This window comes from Gymnoscopelus microlampas (assembly GCF_963454915.1).
Source record: "Gymnoscopelus microlampas genome assembly, chromosome: 22".
In the NCBI taxonomy this organism is placed as follows: Eukaryota; Metazoa; Chordata; class Actinopteri; order Myctophiformes; family Myctophidae; genus Gymnoscopelus; species Gymnoscopelus microlampas.
In genome coordinates, this window is record NC_139959.1 from 11,753,983 (window position 1) to 11,781,004 (window position 27,022).

The 27,022-nt window shown below is 41.2% G+C and overlaps 1 protein-coding gene across 2 annotated transcripts in view; it reads right to left on the minus strand.

Moving 5' to 3' along the window:
* nck1b (NCK adaptor protein 1b) overlaps window positions 1-26,817 on the minus strand; it is a 46,800-nt gene extending 19,983 nt beyond the window's left edge. The window contains exons 1-3 of one of the 2 annotated variants that reach the window (XM_084049212.1): window positions 26,577-26,817; window positions 7,042-7,094; window positions 5,177-5,417 (exon numbers count right to left, since the gene is read on the minus strand). In XM_084049212.1, coding sequence (XP_083905338.1) covers window positions 5,177-5,402 — 226 coding nt within the window. In that variant the 5' untranslated portion in view covers window positions 5,403-5,417; window positions 7,042-7,094; window positions 26,577-26,817. Of the gene's footprint in view, window positions 1-5,176; window positions 5,418-7,041; window positions 7,095-12,708; window positions 12,805-26,576 lie in introns of those variants that run through there. The other variant, XM_084049213.1, reaches the window with a different exon arrangement.
* Between the last annotated feature and the right edge of the window lie 205 nt (window positions 26,818-27,022).

Below are 27,022 nucleotides of genomic sequence, written 5' to 3' on the forward strand. Positions count from 1 at the left end.
TATTGTTGTAGGCCTATATAATAAGTATCATGAAGCATCAGGGCATTAATTAAAACGTTGTTGTGATGCATTGTGAGCTTGGAGATGCATTGTTAGCTTTTGGGAATCTGTACCCTTTTGAAACCTCTCTCTCAGCAGCGAGTGGAGCTACTGTTGTTTGGACACCTAACTCCATTTCAGCTTGATTTCTGCTCGTCTGAAACTTCTAACTCCACTCACGCTGGGTAAAGTGTTGATTTACCCGCGATTTGGGTAAAGTGTTGATAATATAATGACACATGCAAGTATCTCACAATATATACAGTCACTATACCAATTTTGATGAGGTAGTATTGCTTTGTTTTAAAAATATAAGGTTTTCTTCATTTTCTGAAAAACGTATATTTTGTTTTTTCGTTTCCTGAACAATGAGCGTTTTGGAGTTAGCAGTTTCTGGCTGGACAGCAGAGATATATTATACTATATCAGTGGTGCTCAAACTTTTTTATGTCAAGGACCCCCAACCTTATAAGTATTTGGCTACAGACCTCATCTCAAAATATTTTGTTCCAGGGACTCCCAGAAGCAAAGATTTGAGTTAAAAATCTTCACCTTAAAAAAAATATATATACAAAGATTTGCACACATTTTATTTTTGAATATCCAACCAATGTGCAATATTTATATAGGTAAAATCTAAAATGACACAGATTCTTTCCCGGTTTTAATAAGGGTTAAAGTGTAGAAGTTTGAAAATAGGCCTGAAATATTAGGAGTATAAGGGAAGAACTGTAGACTATGGTTATTGTTGTGTCAGGGAGGTATCCGACGAATCCAATAGCAGGATGCACAATAAGCCCTGGATGGCTGATATTCCATAAACTGTTTTCCATAACAAACAGCCATAAAACACTCCTTGCATTATCATGGATCCATTCCGGCAGCATTCTAATTTGTAGTGTGCCATATGTACTCCCCCAATAATGAATTGCTGTGACCTGTGGGGTAGGGCTGTCAAACAAATATTCGATATTCGAATATTGTTCGAATATTGGGAAAATATGTATATTCAAATATGAAAATTAAACAAACAAAAGATATGTTTTATTGGATCCGAGCACTCGATACATTGTTTTTGTGCCGTTTCTGTCAAAAAATAATAATTAAAAAATGTTTTGAAAAAATATATATATATATTTTTTTATAATAATAATATTCCAATATATTCGAATATCTGCACATTTTTAAGACCAATATTCGAATATCATTTCTGAGGAAAGTTGACAGCCCTACTGTGGGGCCGGGTCTCGTAATCTAGTTTCATAGCCATTTGAAAAGTTGTGGCAGGCGCTCGGGTGGCGCAGTGGTAAAGTCCCTGCCGACCACCACGAAGGTTGTGGGTTCAAACCCACCGTGGTGCATCCGACTTTGTCGAACGTCTATGCGAACACAATTGGCTCGTGTTCGGGGGAGGTTAGCCGGGGCGGGGAGGGTGATAATGGTCATTTCACGTACTCCTACGGACTGGGGGCGGCACCTGTCAGCCGGGAGTATTGAACGGGAGGAGTAGGACGAAGGCTCTACGTCCTCCTGGTGGGGGCTCCTCACTGGCACGTGAGTCAGTAGGATACGACAGCAGTGACAACACAGAAATGTGTGTGGGGAGGAATCAATTGGCATAACAAAAAAAGAAAAAGGGGTTACAAATAATTGGCTACTCTAAAATGTTCTCTAACAACATTCTGTGTTCACGTAGCGGCATTCACAGCAGCACTTAACTCATTTTGACTTCCTTCAATGAATGCATTCCTAAGAGACACACAAATTGACAGGTGTGTTGCTGTGGGCTGGCACAGGGTAATAAATCACATCTCTCGATTTGTGTGACCCATATATGGATGCGCTCATTGAAGGAAGGCCCCGTAACCTACAAAGAACTAGGGTTGTTCCGATACCAGCATCGGAAAAGCTGCCGATGCTGCCTAAAATGCTATTATAGGTATCGGTGAGTATGCCAGTTTCGATACCATGTCACATGATGATATGTCATTACAGTCATCAATTATTTGGATTGCTTCAGTACTATAACTTGTAGCTGCACTTTAACAATTATTAATGGCATTTTCATATATTCCTAGATCAGTGGCCTTTTATTTATTTCAAGGACCCCCATAACACTAAGAGTGTACAAATGGAACCAAATGGACCTGTGGGGTCCATTTGGTTCCATTTGTACACTCTCAAGAGTTACAGACCTGTAAGGGTCAATTTGGAACCCCCTCAATGAACCCTGAGAGTCCCTGGACCTCACTTTAAGAACAACTGTCCTATTTATTTTTTAAATTACACACTGGTATCGGATTGGTACTCGGTATCAACCTTTTGGGAATTGATTTTGGGAAGGAAAAAATGGTATTGTACATATCTACAGAGAACCTTGCTCATCTGAAGCTCGTGGGAAAAGTGGATATATTTTACTATACAACTTCCTGCCATAAATGGATATTAAACTACATGAAAAGATCTAAACCCCGGGTTGCAGCAATTAATTATTGGATGAGTACACAGAGTGCTGTGCTACAAATTAGAATGCAGCTGAGATGGAGGATCCCTCCACAAAAATGCATGGAGTGTTCTATGGCTGTCTTTATGGAATACATGCAGTGTATGGAATATCAGCCATTCTAGGGCTAGATAGACATACAATCAACTACAATCAGAGAAGATTAATGTGTCAAAAAACAACAAAAGACCCCCCGACAAAAACACAATTGAGCTACTATCGGTAGTATGTGCTCTCGTCATATCACTCTTTTGTTTGCATTGCAATGTTGTGCAGCCTCAAGAGATGCCTTCCTGTTATAGGTTTTTGTTTTGAATCATCAGAGCATTGAAGACACCAAGACCTGGCCTCACCTCATCTGTCACCCCCTCACCACAAAAATGCAAACACGCACGCGTGTGTGCACAGTACAGGAAAGCCCTATTCACTTGTGGTAGATCTAGCATTTTTGCAGTGTGTGAAAGTTCTGACTGACACACAGTAAGCCACTTCCTCCCATGCAAACACAGTCAGAGAAGTACCGATGTGAGGCCAGGGTATCCTATGCAGGAAAACGTCACCTCCAGTGTTGCCATGTCCGCTTTGGGCTTGTTTTTATGTAAAGTTGCAGGTTGTGTTTTTTGTGCTTGTTTAAGTGTAGTTGCTTATTTGGGCTTTCTTTCTAATGTTGTTTAAACCGGGGGCTCAAACATTTTCATGTCAAGGACCCCCAAATTAATATGTAATTGTCTGCCAATCTCTATCTGAAAACATTTTGTGCCAGATTTGTGTTTTTTTTTTTTTTTAAATAGCCGATGTGTATAGGTTTAGAGTGCTCATGTGTTAGTCGCTTCTTTTGGGCTCGTTTTCATCGACCTGGTCGCTTATTTCATTCACAAAATCTGGCGACACTGGCCACCTCAACATCAAAGCCAGGCAAGGGAGGAAAAGGCTAGCTCATCTCTCTTCCTCGCTCTGACAAGTATATTGAAAAGGCCCCGGTAAGCAGCTGGCACTGTCTGAAGCACTGTAGTCAGTGCCTTGAATACAGAGGCTTATATTGGCCCATTACCTCACTGTTCTAATAGCATCTGGGCTAAAGCTACGGCGGCAGATGTCTGCCGACCTACAGCACACCAGCTCATTTGAGTCTTTGATGAGAAAGATTCGCAGAATTGAGAAAGCTTCGCAGAAAGCAGGACGTTCGAGGACCGCAGTCAGTGTTGCCAGATTTTGCGAGAGAAATAAGCAACCAGGTCTATGAAAACAAGCCCAAAAGAAACGATCTACAAGCTCACAACGATCTGCTATATAATGTGTATATTTTGGAATATTTTATAAACATTTTAACAACACAAATCTTGTATGGGGGGTCCTTGGCACAAAATATTTTCAGATAGGGGTGTCTGCGGACAAATGCATATTAATCTGGGGGTCCTTGCAATGAAAATGTTTAAGAAGCACAGGTTTATAAACAACATTTAGGAAGCAAGCCTAAATAAGCAACTAGCCTGTACTTTAGAAACAAGCCAAAAAAAAACACAACCCACAACTACCAATATTTACAAGCAACTTTACAGGAAAACAAGCCCAAATTCGCTTATAATAAGCAGACATGGCAACACTGACTGCTGTATGACAAACCTTACAAACACACTGCACAGACTCGATGAAATGCATGAGCGAAACTGAATGGGGAGAGAAAAAACTAACAATCAAGCAACCTGGCCGCACTTGAGACTGGATGCACTCAAAGTTTGCACCGCAAATTATCGTGAAATGTCTGTCATCAAAATGAATTAAGCTAAGACAAATGATAACCTTGGTTCAAACATGCATCCAACATTTGGCTCTGAGAGCATCTACTAGCAGCATAGAGACATTTGGCAAAAAGCAGCACCTAGAAATATTACTGTTGCATTTGACAGGACCACACCATGCGCCATTCTTGTTATGGTTCTGGCTTTGAGACTAATTAGAGGGGATTTACTCAGGTTTGATCATTCATGCAAAAGACTGCCGACTGACGAGACTAAAATGTGGTCATAAAGATGAATGCAGTTCTCTCTTACACAATCAAAACGTAGTTTGCATCTCCTGGATAAGCCTAAATCTACACCTGAAATCACATAATTTAAATACCGACTCACCTGAATGCTTCGCCGCACAAATATGACAAATCTAACCTTGAAGCAGTCACATTGCAGTGCACTTAACACTTCACACAAAAAGCAGCTGCTTGAGGCTTCGACCAAAGCTAACAGTTACTGAAGATAACAAGACTGGGGTATATATCTTCCTGTGGTGCATCTCATGCAGCAGCGTTGTGGTCATGGGACAATGAGCTGGCCCAGATAAAGGAAGCTCTTCGACGCTGAGGTCGGACGCCATCATGCTGTACAACACAGCGTTTGAAAAGCACAGAAGGTTGGCCCACAGTCAACTGCATGTTATGAATGACTGTGAACAAACATAAATGTTTACAGAGGAGATATCCATTTGCGGAACTTCATGAGCTCCAACAATAAAATAAACGGACTATAAACCTCAACAAGGGTTTTGGCCATTTCCCTTCGAATGAAATGTGCTCCCAAATGCTAAATTCAAAGATTCCCCCCCCCCATGAAAAACCAAAAAACCATAGCTGATATTTACCGAGTGTATCTTTGAGGTTCTTGACAATAGAGGCTTTTCTGGCGCTGTTTTTCCTCTCCACGTAGTTGGAAGGCACAAAGCCAGTTTTGTTGGTGGCATTCCGAACTCTCCACCACGACTTGGAGTCGTCGAGGAGCCAGAGGCGCTCGTTCTTCTTGATGTCCAGCTCCTGGTCCTGCTGGGCCATGTAATCAAACTTGGCGATGACAATCACCTCTTCCGTCATCTTGGACTACGTGCACTGAGGGAAAGAGGGAAAGAGGGAGGGAGGGAGGGAGGGATAGAGAGAGAAATGGAAAGGATGCATAACAGATGTCAACAAATAAGTCAAATAACCAAGCAGCGGACTGACGTCTGTCGGGTGATGTTGGGAATAAAGCTTAGCTTGGAATAAACACGACATTCTTAACTTTGTCTTCACGGAAGTGCAGTAAAACTGCACTTCCATAAACACTCAAACTCTCTCCTCAGATGTGACACAGAAAACAAATCTGAGGTAGAACGTTCCTGACCAACTTGTACACAGAGAACCGAGAGGTTCACGGGTATTAGCTTGAACAGCCGAGCCAATTGGGTCATCAGGCCATCATCACCATGCCTACAACTAGAGTGTTTATGGGATAGTGGGTAGGGTACCAGGCCAAACACCAAGCCTCAAAGTTATCACGCAATCACAGACGGTTACAAGAAGAGTGGTCACTAAGGGAGAGTGGGCACCTCGATGTAAAATGTGCTATTTTGAAATGTTAAAACATTTAATATTTGAAAAAAAGTAATGTAAAGTATACATGATTTGAACATGCACCGTACATCATTATTAGACTTACATTTACCCTTCAACTTCTTGTTTATGCCCAAAATGATTGGATATACAGGTTTTGAAGCAATTTGTAGCAATTGTAGAAATATTGGACCTGACTTGTAAAATGTTATATCATGTATGGGGGGTCATGTTCTAATCATGTATACTTTACATTACTTGAGACCGTTTTCCAAATATTGTACGGTATTTCTTAACATTTTTTTTTTTTATTACAAAGAGCCGATTTTACATCGAGGCGCCCACTCTTCCTTAATGCCCACTCTTCCGGTTATCTCACAGACTGATGCAGTTTGTCGCTGAGAATCTTTCAGCGTATCCTTCTGAATTGACATAATCTGGATTAAGTATACACCAAAGCAGGGCTACATGCCTTTAAAATATTATAGTATGCATTTACTATTTTCTCAAAACGTCCATGTTTTGCACACATATATTTACTAAAATCCCACTTGTGAATAACACAGATTAAAGCTGAAGTAATAGATAAATAGAGAGATAAGATTATTTTTCCAAATTGTTTTCCCTTACAATGTTACAATGACTTTTTCATACTGTAGAATTCCCTATTTCCCCGCTGTACTACGCAGTACACACAGGCAGCATCATTTGCTTCGGTCTGCCGTCATATATTATTTTTAACCACCATAGTCCATTATATGTACATGGGATTTGCCTTAGACCAGTGCTTCTCAAACGTTTTCATGTCAAGGACACCCATTTTTATATCTATTTGGCCACGGACCCATGTGAAAATATTCTGTGCCCGGGACCACCAAAAGAATATGAGAATGTATGTTAAAAGAAATTATAAATTATAAAAAATGTTCCAAACATTATCTGAGCTTGTAGATCTGCTATTTTTGAATAGCCAACATTATAAATGGATAGAATGGTTAAAATGATTGTGATGCTACTTGACTAATTTAGCTGGGGACCCCCTGGAACCCCACTTTGAGAACCAACGCCATAGACAGAGTTACAGAGGTGGAATCTCAAGTCAATGAAGACACCGTTATTGAAAAGGAATAGATAATGACTGTACCTGTACTGCATCCAAGCTGACAACTTCAAAGATGCAGATACTTCTCAGGTGACCTGAAAAATTAAGGAAGAAATACCCATTAAAAAAAACAAAAATGTAAACATATTTAAAATATGTTTTACCACTTAAAGCCTCTATGCTTAGTAAACCTGACCGGAGTTGGCTCTGTACTTGGGCCTCTCTTTATTCCCTCTACACTAAATCTGTTCGCCCAAAAACAGCCAATCTACAGGATCACAACGCACGTTTTGGTGCACGTGTTTGACAACTACCCTTTGTCAAACCACTATTGGCAATTGAACCCAGTTATTGTAGGACTACAGCTGTGTCTGACTCCAAAACACAAACCAACATCATAGTTTATTCCTTCAGACATAACTTCTCCAAATGAATTGTTATGTATTCTTAATTCAAAATAACCAAAGGACCATTGTTTTCCGTCTCCCAAAGCTGAAAACGGAGTAAACGGACTACACCATTATACACTCAATTCTTCAATATATCCTCCCACACACACACACACACACACACACACACACACACACACACCATAAAATACATTTATAAGAAGGATGGCGTATTTCCGCTCTAGTACCGTCCAACGATTGTCTATTGTGTTACTCATCAAACATGAACCACAGAGCCAGGAAGATGGCAACGACAAAGTTTACAGTAAGAGGGAGGTAAGGAAGAGAGGCACTTTGTGTCGACAATGCCCCAACGCCATTCATGTGAGCGCTCATTGAATGCAAATGAAGTACGATATCATCTACAATCTACAACACAGGCCTGCAGCACACAGTGTCATGCAAGTACGTAACTGTGTGTAGGCCTTGTTGCAAATCATGCATTTGTAAACAACTTCATGTGCCTATGTGAAACGGATCACGAGCCTTTTTGAGGTGCCCTGGGCCAATTCAAACAAGGCTACGGGAGTTTATCACCACCATCCCAGCTGAAGACCGCGCATCTCCAACAATGGGCACATTCACACACAGAGGGTCTTGTGATTTATCTAGCCATCAGCACACATCTATGCAAGAAGGGGCTATGTTTAGGTTTATAAAGATAGTTGGCTTAATATTGCAAAGAGGGGTCGAACACTGTAGAGGTGGCTGCATATAGGGCTGTCACGATCATGACATTTCACTTGATGATTAATTGTCATAGAAATAATTATGATTAACGATTGTGTTTTTGGCAGTGAACATTATGAACATAATGACAAAAGAATACTTTCCATTTTCCTTTTAGGCTTTGTAAACAAACGTTGCAAAGGACAGATATGATAAATAACTTAAATATACAAAGAAATGACTGACATATTTAATAACTTTATATTTAAAGCTATAAAAGAATATCCGGAAATACATGGGGCTGAGTGATTTGTTTGCTCCTGATGCCATGACGACACATTGAAGTTAGACAACACACTCCATATTTGGGTGTAGCTGCTTTGGGAACTCCTTATATGGTTATGGCCGTGTCATGGTGACATGAGCCAGCCTGCCGGACGGACCTCCCTTAAGCCAATTTTAATATAGGATGGAAACTATTATCAAAACAATTGCTATTAACTCAAATACGAGGCGATTATTATGTTATAATTGTGACAGGCCTATGACTGTGTTTGGGTTTATAAAGATAGTTGGCTTAATATTGGAAAGAAGAGTCGAACACTGTAGAGGCGGCTGCATTGTACTCCCCACCCACCCACGAATGCTTTTGGGGTAGACGCTGATCTCATGGAATTGAGCTCTCACTTTTTTTCTGAAGCAGTGGTATCGGTGGCTCAGCTGCAGCTGGTGTTGAGATTGGCCTCGAACCTGATCTTATAGGCAAACACAGGCAGCAAAACGGAGACGGGCTTTGTTTTAGCATGATTAGCCAAAAGGAACAGAGTAAACTTAAGAATGGGCTGGAGCTGAACAGAGCCTCATTCTCTATCTTCTGTTCTGGAGAAAAGTTCAATAACCTTGAGACATTTTATACTCATGGAAAAGGTAAATGGGCAAAATGGTGCCACATCTCATTGGCCTTGCTACAGTACGAACTGGCAGGGGTTCTATTAGTGTCTGAGGGCTAGATGTACAAGGACAGGTCAGGTTCCCAAAAACCCTACAGTGCAGAGCCTGAAAGATGCCAGATTTTTCGGTCCGATGCCAATTCCGGTTTTGGAGTCCTAGACCACCGATTACCAATGTCTTGACCGATATTTTTTTATAAAAAGTGCAAAATCTTGAAATCAACTTTAATCGAAAACTTAGATTTGATTAAAGTTTCTATTTGAGAGCATTTAACTTAGCAAACAAATACATTAAAATATACACAAATAACTTTGAAACAAAATGTACATTGGGAATATATATTAAACTTCAATATATGAAAACATATAAATTGTATTATAAAATGGATAAGCAAACACGTAAATATAAAACACATACTTTAACTGAACTGTTTTATTTTAAAAGCCCAATTCAAACATTTTCAAAAACAGAAAATCTATAATCTCACAATGAGTCGCATTGGAGCGCTTTTGAGAGCTTGTACATCTGCTATTTTTGAAGATTGTCCAAAATAGGCGCCAGGTTGAGAATATGTGCTCTACTACAGTGGTTTGTGCGCTAACTAAGGCTAACATGCTCTCTGATATATAGATTATTTTTAATGTGTATTTACTAATGTGTGGCTTGGCTTGTTTTCCCGACGAGCACGAGAGTGCAAATTCACAGCGTGTTATTGCACTCCTCGATTCCATCTCTAATTAAATTAATGAACACTGGGAAGCAACACTGGGAGCGGCACGCAAAAACAAAGACCTGATTTACTCTGCTGCTACACCGAGATTCTCTCGCTGACACAAAGGCAACAGGCTCTCCACTCCCTGGCCTGGGCCTACAGTATAACCGTCTGGTCTGCCACAGAGGCTTGAGGAGAGTCTGGAATCTTCTCCTTCACCATTTATTTTATTGTCGCCATTTTCCATTCTGCTGATGCCTCGTTGTTGAACTCCTCTCTACACCCTGAATATGTTTTGCAGCTTTTCCAATAACAATCTTCACTGCACAGTTTAGGGGTGCAACAGTGATTATAAAAAATATTTTTTAATATATATGATAGAGAGATGGCGAGAAATAGAGATAGATAGAGAGAAAGAAAAAGAGAGAGAGAGCGAGAGAGCGAGAGAGCGAGCGCGATACAAAGTTACACACACACAGTAGCAAACATACAGAAAATAGCAGATCTACAAGGTCACAACACATCACGACTCACAATGAAATGTGCTGAGAGCTTGTGGGCTATTTTTGGTACTGTTGCATACAATGGATTATAATATAGGGTAAATCCGATTATTCAATTCATCGGAAAAAACAGTAATCGATAGAATAATCGCCCCAAAAAAAGAATCAATAGTTGCAGCTCTACTCCACACTTTTGCAGGCCTAGCGCAGATATCACCCATTCACAGACAGCAGACTGCATTCTGTCCCCTCCAGTCCCACACACACACACACACACACACACACACACACACACACACACACACACACACACACACACACACACACACACACACACACACACACACACACACACACACACACACACACACACACACACACACACACACACACGTAGAGTGGAGAGCACTAAGTGCACATTAACAGCACTGTGATTTAAGACGCAGTGCAGATGTTAAAGGGATGGGGGAGGGGGGGGGGCGATCAAAAAGTTAAGCAACAGATGCTCTTCTTGGCTAATCGTGCAGCTGCAAAACGCAGTAAGGGCAGTGGAATACTCTGATGCATTAGCATCGAGGTCAGACGGGTCAAACTGCTCAGCTGGTGTCACATTCATCCCAGAGATCTCTATTTACCCGGCCGCCTGGCAGAATGGACAGCGAGCCTGATCCTACCGACCCCACAATGCACACACACAGGACAGGAGTTAGGACCACCGTTAATCTGCCTCCAGGTTTTATGGTAATGGTAATCTCATCTCATCAGCCAGCAAAAACACATTCTCTGATGCATTTTATTGCATTTCTTTCTTGGATGCAGAATAGGAGGAAATGTGCTGTGCAAAACCTTTTAATCAAACACTGCAAAATATGTAGATAAAAAGATATGTAGCGTGTAACACACCAACCAGACGTCGGCGGCTATAGGTGATGGAAAGCGTCTGTGGCCGAAAATCGGAGGCGTCGTCGACCGCCGGACTGCAGTGATAGCAGCGGGGTGGCAGAGAGGGGGCAGAGAAGGGGGTAAAGGCTCCGTATTACCATTTCCCCTCTCGTCTGCTTCTGATGCAGGAACACCATGCTTAGATACTGTACGCCCGTCGTCGCACATTTAAACTAGAAGATACCATATTCTCGACTCTCAATTCCTATTCCAGATCACCACCAACACCAATGTACTACTAGCGCAAAAATGCTCCGTCTTGTTGTTTTTGTTTTGGTTGATGCCGCTTCAGCAGCTTCCGGTTCTCTTAACCCTTTAAAACCAGGAAAGCATCTGTGTAAAATTACACAGATGCTTTCCCGGTTTCAATGGGTTAAGAGAATTTTAGCATTACTTAGTACCGTGCACCGAGCTTGTACATCTGCTATTTTTTTACATGTTTAAAACATCTTGAAAGTGTGAGAACTACTGATCTAGAAGGCATTTGTAGAATCGTCCTCAGGTCTTAATGGGTTGAGAGACTGCAGACAGTACTGCCACCTCCTGGCATGGAGTCATTTTCCTCATGCGCACAACAAAGAGTCATCGGTCGACCATTTGTGCATGACTTATTTTCTGGAGATTGTTTAGTTTTTGTTGCATTCAAACTGAAATTCTGTGCCCCTTACAAAGGCATAATGTTGTAACAAGCACAGTATCTACATATTGATTTAAAAATCAAGTCACTCCATGCAGTTTGTCTGAGTGTGTGTTTCACTGCCATCCAGCTTGCACTCTGTGCACAACAATGTCCTACTAGCGTACATACACTACCCTTTCTTTATAGTGTAGTTTCAGTGCCCAGTTTTTTGTTGTTGAGGTTTATCATTTTAAAGCTTGATTGTCGATCTAAAAACAACACACTCTCCTTTGTAGTATGCTTCCTACAATATCGTGATAATGCACTAACCCATTACTGCCTTCAAGCCTGCCTTGAGATGAATTGCTTGTGTGTGTGCGCGCGCGCGTGTGCGTGTGTGTGTGTGTGCGCGTGTGCACGTGCATGCGCGTGGTGGGGGTTGTCTACAAGGCTGCGTCACAATAAATTGATACAATCAGCTGCATGAAATGAAAAAGAGGACCTTGACTGTTTGGTTATCACATGCACATTACTAATGATTATTTCTCGAAAAAGGGCTGTGTAAATTTCCTCTGAAAGCACTCAAAATATCCTCAAAATATTGCCGCATCATTGACATTGAGGAAGTCGGTCAAAGATATATTCGATTTAGTCAATATCACACAGCTGCCCTACCCTAAGCCACAACAAGGCATTGGGCCATTGACTGTGTATGTCAAATTCAGCCTCATCTTGATGCCGATGCAGAGGTTTTAAAGACAATTAAAGACAAGCAAAACAGCCCTAAGCTGAGTGATAAAATTACAGCAGAGTATGCGTTTATACATTTTGCCACGCAATATAATTTTGCCATATCAGACAAACCTTAATTAATTTCCAAGACGACCTCCTCATAAGCGCAGGCAGGCAGTAGTTGTGGGTCCAGGAGAGGTCATGAAGTGTCATTATCAGTAATCCACTCATGCTGTCAAGAGTGCCAACACTGGTTCACATGCAGATACAGGGAGGGCAGTAAACCCAGCCCTGGCACACAGACAACGTCACCATATCAACTGAGAGGGTGGTGAATGTCTCTGATCTACATATCGGTTACAAGATAACAAAACAAACCCACTTCTCCTTGATAGCAAAAGGCTTACCGGGTGTTGCAACCCTAAACCGCAGCAAGTGCAAATGGCAGTGTTAAAACAATTGCAGTTTCCTCCCTGCCTGCGAGTTTGTGATGTATCGTTACGAGTGACGACAATAGTGATATAGTGATAGAGATAAGTTCACCACATCCTTTTTCAAGTCTACACACCTGTTCTCACGAGGGCTGTCACGATTATGACATTTTACCTGACAATTAATTGGCTACAGACATCAAACTTTGTGAGAACTAGGGTTGTCACAATTATTATTACATTTCTGTTCGGTTTTTGGGTTCGTAAACAAAAGGTGCACAGGGCAGATATGAAAAATAACTTACATACCGGTAAGTAAGTATAAATTATGCAAGTAACTTTATACTTAAAAAACAGAACAATATGAATAGTGGGAATAGCCGATCTACAAGTAGATCGGCTTGTAGATCTGCCATTTCCATTATTTTTTTAATAGCTTGAAAAGATCAACATTGTTCAACATGGAAACGATTATGATGATGCAAAAAAGAATTGCGATTAACTCTCATATGGTTTGATGTCTATAGCCAAGCCAAGTCAATTGTATGTATACAACTCAAAATCACAACAGAAGTCACACAAACATTGTTGAGAGTTCAGGTGAACAAGCACAATCCAGTGGCCGGTGAGGCAATGTGTTTCACCGCCACACACTGTTGCCAGATTTTGCGAGAGAAATAAGCAACAAGGTCTATGAAAACAAGCCCAAAAGAAGCGACAATAGGCCACAATAAGGAGCCCTTGAAACATATATATTGGCCATTTGAAAACAGCTGATCTACAAGCCCGCAACGCGTCGCATTGCGACTCGTTGTGACCTTGTAGATCTGATATTTTCAAACGAAGATCTTGGAAGAAAAGTGAAACATTTTGAATATTATTTGAAACATTTTAACAAATCTGGTATGGGGTCTCTGGCACAAAATATTTTAAGATGGGGGGGGGGGGGGGGTGGGTGGGTGGACAAATACATATCAATTTGGTGGTCCTTGACATGAAAATGTTTCAAAACCAGTGGTTTAGACAACATTAGGAAACAAGCCCAAATAAGCAACTACACTTTAGAAACAAGCCAAAAAAACGCAACCACCAATATTTACAAGCGTCTTTACAGAAAAACATCAAGCCCAAAGCCCGCTTATAATAAGCAGACATGGCAAGACTGTTCAGCACATTGTACTCTCAAGAGTGAAATAAAATATTTGTTTTAGTGTAGTCTACATCATTGTCTTAATTAGATTAATGCATCATTCAAGACGCACCCTCTCACACGAGACCCTGATTTGAAGTTGTCAACTTTTTTATATTGTATCGTACGTTCTCAATATTTAAAAGCACTTTTGAGCTACATGAAAAGGTGCTAATACAAACAAAGTTAACCGTTATCATAGGAAGTGGAGCACATGCATTCCAGGGCATTGGGCACAGGCAAAAAAAGGGGCCTAAGAGTCACTAGAGGTCCTCGTCTCTAATCTTTGTAGTGGCAGGTGATTGCGGAACAACAGTACCAGCGCTCGGCAGGAGTATTGAGGGCTCTGAGGCAGCAGCAGCAGCAGCATGATCTCACACGGGAGGCAGACAGAGTAACCTAATCCCTGTGACAGGCTGCTAAAATCACAGGGCTCTGGTGCCTTCTGGAATGTGCTCTGTGTGCTCACTGCTCGCTCAGCCCCTCTGGCACTGCTGTACTTCCTCTAACTTTACCTAAACACACACACACACGTTTTAGCCATAGGCCTGAGAAATGTGGACCATGAGTGGACAATGCAGCCAGGATCAGAATCAGCTTAATTGTCACATCACAGGTTTACAGGAGTAAAAAAAAGGGTGACATTCGTTTTTGTGCAAGTTCTATCGTTTTGATATTTTCATAGAAAAAAGAAAGGGAAGAAGAAGGGGGGGGGGGCAAGGTGGAAGAGAGATCAATCAAAGAAACAAATTATCTACATATTTACACATGACACCTGAGGTAAAAAATATAAAAGGTGCGTGAGCATAGCAGCAGATGTATACTGTGCATGATATGCTATGGACGTTAGTTAAGGTGCGAGAAAAACTGGCTTTGCCCATCTATACACAAATATTGGACAGAGGTCTTTCAGTCCATATCTGGGATAGTGGGGAGAACGGTGGAGCCTACTCCTTTAGGTGCGCTGTTTGGGGTTTTCCCCTCACTGCCCTCCCTCTCTAAATTGGAGAAGGATGCTCTGGCCTTTGTTACTTTATTGGCTCGGAGACTCATTCTAATTAATTGGAAATCACCTACTTCCCCCTCTCACACCCATTGGATAAGAGACATCTTGTATTGTCTAAAATTAGAAAAGATAAGATTCTCATTGAATGGCTCCTCCAGTAGGTTTGAGAAAGTATGGGGTCCATTCTTTCAATTTGTGCGGAATTTGAATCCATCTCTGATCAGGGATACAGATATATGAGGTCTGGTGGAGCATTGATATGTTGGGTTTGCTGTGGTGGGGGTGTGGTGCTGTAAAGCGGATTTTGAATGTGATATGGATATGTATTGTTTGACTGGTGTTTTTGTTTTATTTGTTTTTGTTTTTGTCTTGTTCGGTCTGTGTTTGTTTATATATCCTTTTATATGTATATATATTTTGTATTCATTTTGTATCTTTAATTTTATGTCTTCATGTCTTGGGGTGATAATGGAATCCGTATTGAGCCTTTTTATTTTATTGGTTGCTTTAAAAAGCTTTTCTGTACCCTGCTATATGCATTTAATGCTGAAAACTGCTATGGAAAAACCCAATAAACAAAGTCAAAAAAAAAAAAAGGTGCGAGAAAAACACCAAAACACAAAACAAAAGTCAGCGCGTTGTACATGGGATTAAGGTGCAAAATGTCAGCGCGTGTGTCGACCGCATAATCCAGCCGAGCGGCAGTATAGGACCAGAGAGGAAAGGCGGCTCGGGATTCCAAAATCTGAGTAACGCCGGGGTTTATGTGGTTAATAAAAAAGCCAGGCTGAAAAAGCCCAGGAGAACGAATGTCACGACATCCCAACTGTCCTAAATCCTCTCAAAACAAAACTGTGGCAGAGCAGCAGAGGGGTCATGGGAGACTAGACCATCCAGCTGTGAGACAGGAAGTGGGGGGAACGGCAGCGAGCAGAGGGTGGGAAAGTGATGCAATCTGACACAAGAGTGCAGGCTTGACCCGTGAGGTCACAAAGTGCATGATATCTTATCTTGTCCTTGCAGAGATGCATGTTAATAAAGAGTATCTGCCTCAATGTACATTATTGCAGATTATTATATATTTCAATAATTAACAACAACGAAACTGTCATTGTTAATTTATCTGAAATTTGCGTTACAAATCAATATTTGATTAAAAACAGAGGGTGCTCTAGTTTTGGACACCGAGCGCCTAGGCTAGATAGATCCCAGCAGCACAAGTGTGTGAATTCTGTGAAAGCAGTTGGTGGAGCCACCCCCAGGGGATCACCCTTTGCAGTTTGGAAGGGCCTTAAATAGAGCAACATCTGGCTCATACCCTTTGAGAATAGCCAGAGATTCGAGTCTCACATTTAACTCCCACAGCAATAGATGGAAGAGATTCAATCCGGCACCCCAACTTTACAGCTCACTTTTTTTTCTTTTCTTTTTTCTTCCTTTTATTTAATTCTCTAAGTATAGCGGACAGTGTGTATGCAAATACATTAAATGCAGGTTAGAGACTCATATTGTAGGTTTTCTCCACACTTGGCCTCCTTACTCAGAAAGATGCACCAATCTCCATGACATTTCACCTAGTCTGCAACACCACATCAGAACCTAATACCCCTATTTAGCAAAGCAAGCATCACCCCTCAACCCCCCTCCCCTCCCTCCATCAGTAAAGATGCCTCCACATCCAACTATGGCCTGGGTGGGCTGCTACCCCATCAATCCCACATCCAAGTCATCTGGGATCAAGGTGTAACATAAATAAACTGTGTCACAATCTTACCTGGCATCGGACACTGCAGGGGATTTCCCCAATCACTAATGGGATTTTACAAGCAATGGGATTTGCGATATCAATTGTTGAAGTGCTATAAATCTGCCTGTGGTTGGAGTCCAAGTACTATGTGACACTACAGTTCACTAATACAGAACTTTGTTGAAGAGAGATGATCCACTCAAAACACTGAAAATGTTTGAGGATGAAGTACTGAAGCTGTGTATACCCCTCCCTGGCAATATCACCCTCCCCAGACGGAAAAAAGGCCTCCATTGTTGCAGTCAAAATAGCAGATCATTTGTAAACCACAACGAGATAATGATCCCAGACAGCTTGTATATGAACAAGATGAAATGGATACACTGGTTTCATCTTGGTCTTCATACAAGCTGACAGGTACAGGCCCTAGGCTGCTGTCACAATAGGGCCAAACAAGGCACTTGGGACCGAACTCGGGGTGAGACACGTGTTGGAACTTGTGTGCGAGTGCCTTGCAAGGGAGACACATTCCAGAATGCATGGATGGTGATGCCACATAAATCTGCGGACCTAAATAAATAAAAAACAATGAGATGCCTGATAGGTAGGGGAAGAAGGCAGAGGAAGACGGAAACATTTTATACTGGCTGGAACTCTTGAGATTCACTTTGTGCATTTTAACACATGCTCACACACACATTATGGTTATGTTATGCATAGAAGAAGAATGGGCCCGGAAGGCTGGCGTATCGGTCCAGGCACCTAGGCTTCAATGTAGCCTGACAGTGCATCGTGGGTTCGAGTCCTGTTCCTTATGAGCTTTGATGCATGTCTCTCCCCCTGTTTCCTGTCTGTCTCTACTGTTAAACTATAAATAAAGGCCAAAAAGACCCCAAAAATATATATTTAAAAAAACTGAATTGCAAGAATGGCTAGGTGAAGCTTAAGTGTAGCTAAAAGCTGCATCCGGTATAATGCTAGATGTTAAGCTAACATATTTTCACATTGGAAACAGTCCCCAGGACTTTTTTGTGTTATACTTTTAGCCTAAATGTTTTATTGTACCTCTGTGCCGTTTACATTTTGTGACCAATTAAGTATTCAATCAATCAAAATTCACAAAACTGCCAAGTTCTGAACCCCCCACAGTTCATTAAGAATACCAGGTTGGGATCTTAGACCACCCACTTCATAATCTTTTCATATCTGCTGCTGCTTGCAAAAGGGACTGAATACACAACTTGTGTATTTTCATTTTCATGATTATCTATTTTGTAACTGCAATTCATGGGAGCTTGTAGACCACAGACTTTTACATCTCAGACCTGTAAACTTGTGATAATGAACTTGAGGTTTAAGCATGGAGTTGACTTGTTGTCTCCCCAAAACATTAATCTACTCTTGCTACTCATCTGTCTGTGTGAGGATGCGGACCTCGGGAACAAACTTGTCCATGCTGACCGCAACCAAACCTGATTGATTGACTGAATTCTTTATTTATTTCATTTATTTTCAAAAGGCACATAGGCAGTACATGAGATAAAAACACACCAAATGGATGACACAAAAAGCCAAAGGCTTGTTTGCATTGTGGTCCATTAACCCATTAAAACCGGGAAGGCATCTGTGTCATTTAGCAACATACGTTTTTCAGAAAACTCTCAGGATTTAGAACAGTGGTTCTCAAAAATAGCAGATATACAAGCTCTCAGTGCCTCACTTCGTGCCGCACTGCGAGCTTGTACATCTGCTATTTTTGAACATTTTTGAATAATCTTGAAAGTATTTGATTTTTTTTAAATAATTTAGATTTTCTTTTTTACACAAATCTTTTCTGGGGGGGTCTCCTGGCACAAAACATTTTCAGATGGGGGGGTCCGCAGCCAAATACATATCATTATGGGGGTCCTTGGCACAAAAACATTTGAGAACTACTGATTTAGAAGCCATTTGTAGAATTCTTAATGGGCAGCACAGAATCTGGTGCTGGCCATACATACATACACGTGTACATGCGCTTAGCGTTTTACATGCATGGATTACACAGACAATCAAGACGTACCACATTCTCTCCTCTATACATTTCCTGGTTGGTGACTCGGTGCATTCACCTCAGGCGAGACACAACATGCATGACGCTATTTTGAGTGACATGATTTAACATTAATGTGACGGGAGGTACATGGTCATGATGCATCAGAAATGCGTCAGAGATCATGTCTGTTTCTATTCGCCCGTTTGACAGAGAAGCTTGCAGAGTTGCAACTCTCAAAAATAAACCGTTACAAAATACACAGGAAAGACATCCTTTGTCGCACATTATAACCACAAAGGGTTAATGAAAAAACTAAAAAGTACTAAAATCATGGCACTGCCTCTTTAACATATTCACAAGTCACATATGTGTTAAAACGTGACATCCCCTTTTATCTGCTGATTCTCTCGTGTTTTCTGCATCATGGAAACCATAAGGCTCCTTTCACATCATATCGGCAGAAATGCTGGCGTGCAAGTTCGGCCGTAAGGAAAAGGCTGCCGCAGGGCAGGAGCATGCGGTGCATAAGTGAATCTGCAACTGCAACCATACATTAAATAGCGTTATCTAATCCTCGGCTTGCACCAAATTCAAATAATGTTCTAATCCTAATCCTAGCACCAAATTTGTATAGTTTCACATTTTATCCATTCCACAGAGGTCCGCTGTGCTGCGAAAATGTCCTGAGCTCATCCTGAGCGGTCGGATACAATACATTGGTATAACATACATACATGATGCCTTCCACAGTCATCGCTGTAATTAAGCCAACACTCGAGCATGGTAAATCTTGGCTATATGACACCCACACACCCCCCTTCTGCCCCCTGGCAATCAGAGCTTCCAGGTAATATGGCAATCAGTTATTTTTAGTGCCGCAAATCACAATGTGAAAATAGAACAGCTTGCCCAAGCATATTTCACCAAATGACTAATACATTAATACAACCCCCCCAATACCTGATCCATCTCACCTAGTCGAACTGGACTTGCTTGCTTAATGCCCCCCATGAATATGCGTGCACACACGCACACGCACGAAGGCAGGCGCCTGGATGAGCTGGACTCTGTGTGCTAATAGCTTCCATGGACATGCATACATGCACACACACATGAAAGCATACACACACATTATGGGCGTTCCACAAGTGTGGAGAGGACATTGCTTTCTTTTAAAGACCCTTCTAAATTTAGAATTAGGTAATAGGCATACCTTTTACAGAATTTAAGTACTTTGCTGGGTGTTTTTTGGTGTATATTTATGTATTGTCTTGTCTTGAATGCATGCCCGAGCAAAACGATTTTCCCTTGTGGAAGGACATCGAATCTAATAATTAATTAAAATAATAAAGTATGGTTTACATTCAAATTGTATTTTGGGACGGTTCTAGGACGGAGGGGAAAAAGGTTAGTCTAGAGCCCTGGTATGGCCAGTCATTTAAGTTGAAAACAATCATACTTTTCAGAGTGGTACATGAATGTGACAAGTAGTGTGATGCATGAATGTGAAAGTGCTGGGAGATGTGCTTCATCACATGACATTAATTTAACACTTTTCTAACAGAAGGTTGGCCTAAATAAAGGCACTTACGTACAGGTGGTGGTACCGCAAGCAGCGGTGTTGACCCACTTAGACACCCGCAGGTGAAAAATTCTTAACAGCGACAGGCAGCCCTACATTATGTTACGTTAGTTTAAAGTAAGTGCTAAAAGTGTGATTTGGACACCTGTTTCCCCACACAATAAGAGATAACAGAGCACAGAAGCAACAGACTGACGGTACTTGGACTCATGCAAAATTAGCTATAGGCCTACTACAACACAAATTTCAACCAAAGTTCCACGTTGCTTTAACAAAGTTCAAAAGAATGAAATAAAATATTATTTCCACGAAAAACAAATAATGCATAAAAGTTCATAGTGGATCCGCATGATAAATGCAGAGTAGACTATCACTAGGCACTGATGCTTATTAGTGGAATTAGCCTAGCTAGTGGGGAGGGTGAACCATTAAACCATAAAGGGGCCAGAGTCAGCCCACAGGTCATCAGTTCCACAACAACTGCTCTTTGATGTAATTTAGTCCAAGAAACATAGAAAAGAATTATGACTGTTGCGTTCCATTAACTAGGCCCAGGATTAGACCTACTGCTGTTGTAGTAGAACCAAGCAGAATTATGACCATGGTTAAAGGGCTGCACGATTGGCCAAGCATATATTATATATTATCACTATTATATAGCAATATAACGTTATTATTATTTATTACATGTTAAATGATTACATTTGGACAAACTTTAAAGGTTAAGACAGGATAAGAAGCCTGGTTCTATAAAGATCCAGTTCTGAAGTTCTCAAAACCTACTGATATCGAGACTAGCAGGTCTTAACGTGAACTTGACTCTTGAGAGTAGGCCCGGGCTGAATACCTCAATATGGATGGATATTGTGATGATAATATATTGCGACAATAATATATATTTTCTTAATGATTTTCAAAAATGGCTCAAACATGGCTAAAATAGCAGATCTACACGCAGCCAAACGAGGCAAGCCCGGTTGGGTCACAGGAGCAGGACAACAGCAGTTGTAAAAGAGAACACACTGGAGCAGCTCGGACAATTAAAGTCTCTCTTCTACACTTGTAGATCGGCTATTTGTATTTTGGCAGTTTCTAAAAGTATAAAATAAGGCTTAAAATCAGTAAAGAAATCACGAAGGTATTACAGTATCAAAAATCCCAGATGAAATGTATATAATATCAATATATTGCCCAGCAGCACTACGCGAGAGACTATGTCATGTCATTCAAAATAATCAAATCACTGGTGCACAAACAAACATGTCGATTGTCTAAAAGTTTTTTAATTCAGTTGAACTTCCTGCCAACCACTGCTAAAACAAGTAACCAGGGTGGCTGAACGTGCAAAGTGGTCAATGCTTGGCTATTGACCAAAGCAAAAGTAAAAGTTAAGGAATAAGCTAAACGCAATTCATGTTTTTAAAGGGGGAAACACAAAGCACTAAAGCACCTCAACGTTGTGCATCAGGTATGACAGTGTCACGTGCCAAAAAGAACAGCTATGCATTGAGTTAAAGAACATATCTACACGCTAACAACGTGTGGCATCTCAGCATTGTCTAGCAATGACATAATCGGATCTGCAACCTCTGTACCTAACTCCACAGTACAGAATATACAGATATTACCCAACAACACCAGTGTGGAAACAAAATACTTGGAACATAAAAAAGCTTCTTCAATATTTAGTAGAACTGATTAAACTGAAAAAAATGTGTCACCAGCCTTCTGTCTGATAGAAGAGTATTTGTCACAGTACATTTGCACAATGCACACACGTGAAATTAGTCCTCCGCATTTAACCCATCCTAGCCGTTAGGTGGGCTATTAATACAGCGCCCCGGGGGCAGTTAGGGGTTAAGTGTCCTGCTCAGGGACACTTTGACACACCAGGGCCAGGGGGCGAACCAGGGACCTTCTGATTCCCAGAACCTAACCATTCAGCTGGGGCCTAGCAATGAGTTGTGAAATTATAAGCCAAAATATGTATAACTTCATTAATTTAAGTTAATTAATAAAAAGCAATACAATACATGCATTGTTGTCTCTTCTTTCCAGCAAATAATAGAAAAGTATCGTAGTTAGTATATATAGCTAGTATCAATAACAACAATTATTAATGATTCTCATCCCTAGTTAAGACTGCTGGCAGGATAGATAAGCAGAAATGCAAAGAATGGAAGAATTTTGGTCCCAAAATAACTGAGCCCAAAATAATAAATTCAGGTCTACCCCAATAAATCGTACAGCCCTAATTCCTGCCATATTACAAGTGCTACAAAAGGTACATTTAAAAGGTGTGCACAATGCACATATGATAGTGTACAGCATTAAACATACCATTCTAAGAGCTTGAGAACGGTGGACTTGAATGAATTCAAAGTGGGGAAAGAAAATGCTTCAGGTTGTTTGTATCAAATCGGGTGTTTGTGTGATAGGATCACACATTTAGCATCTCGTCTTCATCATGATGGCAGCATTGGTCGGATAGGCTACCTTATAAAACAGAACCTCATACCATGACACACTGACAGGCAAAAAATTAGACTGCAGACCACTTCCCTCCTAGAATAAGGAACTAAGATGAAGATCACATTGCTCATATCTCAACCACATAGCCTCGACTGCAGGCTTATTGACTAATTATAGGACATTGGTCAAATGTTGACACCCCAAACATCATTAAGTGCACAGTATCTAATGATATGGCCTAACCATGAATCAGCAGATGAGTGCTAATGACAGACTATTGGAATGATTTCAGGTGCACTGGCCTCCAGGCTCCAATTCAAGAGGATTTTGTCTGCGTGACATTTTTTGCTAATGCCGTTAGCTGAAATGGTACAAAATGTATTTTACGTCAATCACCACATCTACCACAGTAGAAGTCCGGGCTACTTCCCTGTGCCTTAGCCAAGTTATTTTTGCGACAACTGACCTTGGTTAGGGTCCCAGTCAATCTCTGTTATTGACTGCTCAAACATGGCTTCATGCTTGCATGATCATAGTAAAACCATGCAAGCAAGAAAAATATGTCGTAAAAGAAGAAAAAGAAGAAATGAAAGTGAGCTTTTGCAATAAAGAAAAGAGATATGAACTGCAGGCAAATACCTTTTCCCCTATTTCTCAATATCAATGAAAACCTAAAGCCACAATACAAGCCTAAAAGCCAAGTCAAGCCTAGGCTAGACTGCAGAATTTTCTATTTGACCAGGGAGGTTTTTTAGCCGCATTAGTTCTATAGCTACGTATCATGAAAACTGCACAGCTGGTATTTTCCTTTAGGTTGTAGGGCCAGATTTGGTTGCTGGAGGCCACTGGTAAACCACCGCCTTGCGTTCAGGATAAGGCAAGGACAAGTTCTTACCGAAAGAGCTGACCCTGTCTGTGGCTGTGCCGTAGAAATCCTAGCCATTAGCATTGTTGTATCAAAATATGTATAACGATTAAAAGCTACTGCTAGGATATTTGAGCACAGTAGCTCTCTGAGCAGATCGGAGCATATGAAGGAGAGACAGATGAAGTAAATAAGGCCACGTCACTGCAATGTCAACATATGCACCCAGCTGGGTGGTGAGGAGACTAAACTGGAGCAGGGAGCGTGTTCTGAAAGGCAGTTCTGTACTGAAGAAGAGCTCGGGACATGGCAAATGCAAAGGGGAAGACAAAAGGGTAAAATGTTCCTTCTCCGAAAGAGAGAGAATGGCTATTTTCACAAGTCTTATAAAAGTTCCTACGGGGAGTGCGGTAATATAGTGTTAGCCTTTAAAGAATTACCACTCATGATGACTCTCTCAACCCTCTTCCTTCTAGCAAACTATGACTATTTTCCTCCCTGCTACGCACGGTGCGGACAAAATACAGACCCCCTCCTTCCCTTTAACCTTAATGAGAGACTGTGAAGAGGCCTGTCAGTGTGACAATAATTACAGAAACATTATTCACCAGCTGCAACTGCCCCCTACTTTCCAAAGTGTACACTACTACTACTACACCCTGCTGACTCAATTACACATCCAACAACCCAACAAATCTGTTAATTAATGATCGTCTCTCTGGTGAAATACTAAAGACTGTTGGGATTAATAACACCCTTTAGCCTTCTCAGTAACATCATTACTGTACTGTAGATGGAGTTGATCAAATATTCAATAACTTGGCATTGCACAATATCTATTTCTGAGCACTATGTTATTGTGATGATGTAAATAGACATGGTTCACTCAACTTAACATTGCTGTCTTTTACATGAGCTGTTGAACCCATACACCATGTGAAAGGGAAAGAGAAAACAGTCTCTGCAAGTGCTACCTTGGCTTATAATTCACAAACCTAACCAACTTTCCTTTTACTAAAATATTAATCAGTTAGTTGAATGGTTTTGTAATATATGGAAAAGGTGTAGGCCTAAGTACCGAGAGAGACAAAAAAATAGACCGCCTACCCTTATCACATAATACGCTAATAACAGTAACACATGCCATTTAGTCTGGCTTTGGTTCTGGAAAGTCAGCCACTGGCCCGATAAGGCACACTAACCTAAAGCAAACCAATGACAGGAGTGGACTAAATGCACTAGACATGGGGTCTTCAATGTTTTTCAGCCCAAGGACCCCCTGACTGAGAGAGAGATGAAGCAGGGACCCCCACTACACATATTGTACATAATTGTGTTGCAGATTCAACTTTTTCATAGATGTCATTGCCTCATTTGACAGCACTAAGTGTTATGGATTCATGTTAATGTGTATTTTCAGACATTTAACCACTTAAACCGTCAATACTTCAGTAAACTTGACCTTTCACACTGCAGGCTACTTGGTCTGCTCTTTCTTTCCCTCCACACCATGCCGAAAACAGCCTATCTACAAGCTCACAACGCCTCGCAGTGCGAGGCGTTGTGAGCTTGTAGATCTGCTATTTTTGGCTAAAGTTCTCCTCAGAAATAGTGATGCCAGGGTTCAAGTGGTTAATGTCAAACAAATATCCTATCAAATAAAGATTCCCCCCCGTAGTAACTCTGAGGACCCCCTGTTGAAATGAAGACCCCTGCACTAGACACTAGATACACCAAATATAACTGAGAGACAGATTAGCATATTATTTCTCTACTTATATTATTGACATCATCATGATGCTGGTCTAACAGGAAAATGTGAGTGTCTAGTAGTGAGTGAGTAGGCCCATTCCGATGCATCATCACCACAACACTGTCAGTAACCAGACAGCCAGGTGATAACCTGTTGTGTGATGATGAATACATACAATAGGCTCAACCACAAATAAGCTGTTCAGAATTAATGCAGTACTTTCCACGACAATGCAGATAACATTAGGTCATGGTCATGCATACATCTGATATCATAATCTGGCACAGACAGTCAGACACACAACCCTTAACACTCTCCCAAATCTAAAATCCAATAATCAGTGTTAAAATCCAGGGGGATGGAGAGGGGTGAGCGCTGTGATTGATTCCTCTTATATACAGCTGCAAGGCGTTTTCCCAGTTTATCATCATCTAACCCAGTTACGTTACCAGAGAGGATTTCAAGTAAACGTGTGGAATCGAATGGATCGAATGGAAACCCAACATAAGGGGCTCGTGCGTTATAAAGCAGAGTGATCTTGCCTTTTTAGTAGCCTAAACTACAATAACATAAGCTTGACAGCAGGCTAACTCAATGTTAGAAATTGGGGTGTAAATGCATAAAGGATAAACTAACGCTAGTATAGTCCTTGATCCATCCGATATAGAATCCATTGTCACAGTGACAACAATGACACTGTGGCGGTGACTAAACCAACCACAATCTCAACTATGTGTGCAGACATAGCGGTGGTTAACACATCTAACCAGCTGGTTATAGATGAATGCTGGCCATGTTGGCATAAGGCTATACTAGGAGACCTGGGTTATGTGTGTGTGGTTAGCACAGCTAGCCTACGTTAGCACAGACACATCCATCCATACCCTGCCTTTTCCCACCACTGTCTCTTCTTGTCTTACCTGATTGCTGTTGTCTGGTCGCATGCAGCCGCCACCTTCTCTTACTTCTCCGTTTCGAGGCTGGTACCATATGGTAAAACGTGTAGATAAACAGACAAAAGGATGAAGAAAGAAGTCGCTGTGTGTGTGTCTATGTGTGTAACTTGTGGTGGCTAGGCTGGCCTAGCTGGAATCATACAGTCACAGTCAGTATGCCCTGTTGGAAGGAATAGCAGCAGCAGCAGCAATCCAAAATCAAAGCATGACATGGCCTGGGTCTATGGGACTGGAGCTCGGCTAGGGAGAGAGAACCGAATTCCCATAGCCCGGGTGGACGATGGTGACGCTGTGATTGGCTAGTTGGTTGCCAGGTAACCGACCGTGGAGTTGACACGAGGGGACGACGTTTTTTATGACAAATGAGTGAATCATGCAGCTACTAGTCTTAGTACTACATTGATAAAGGT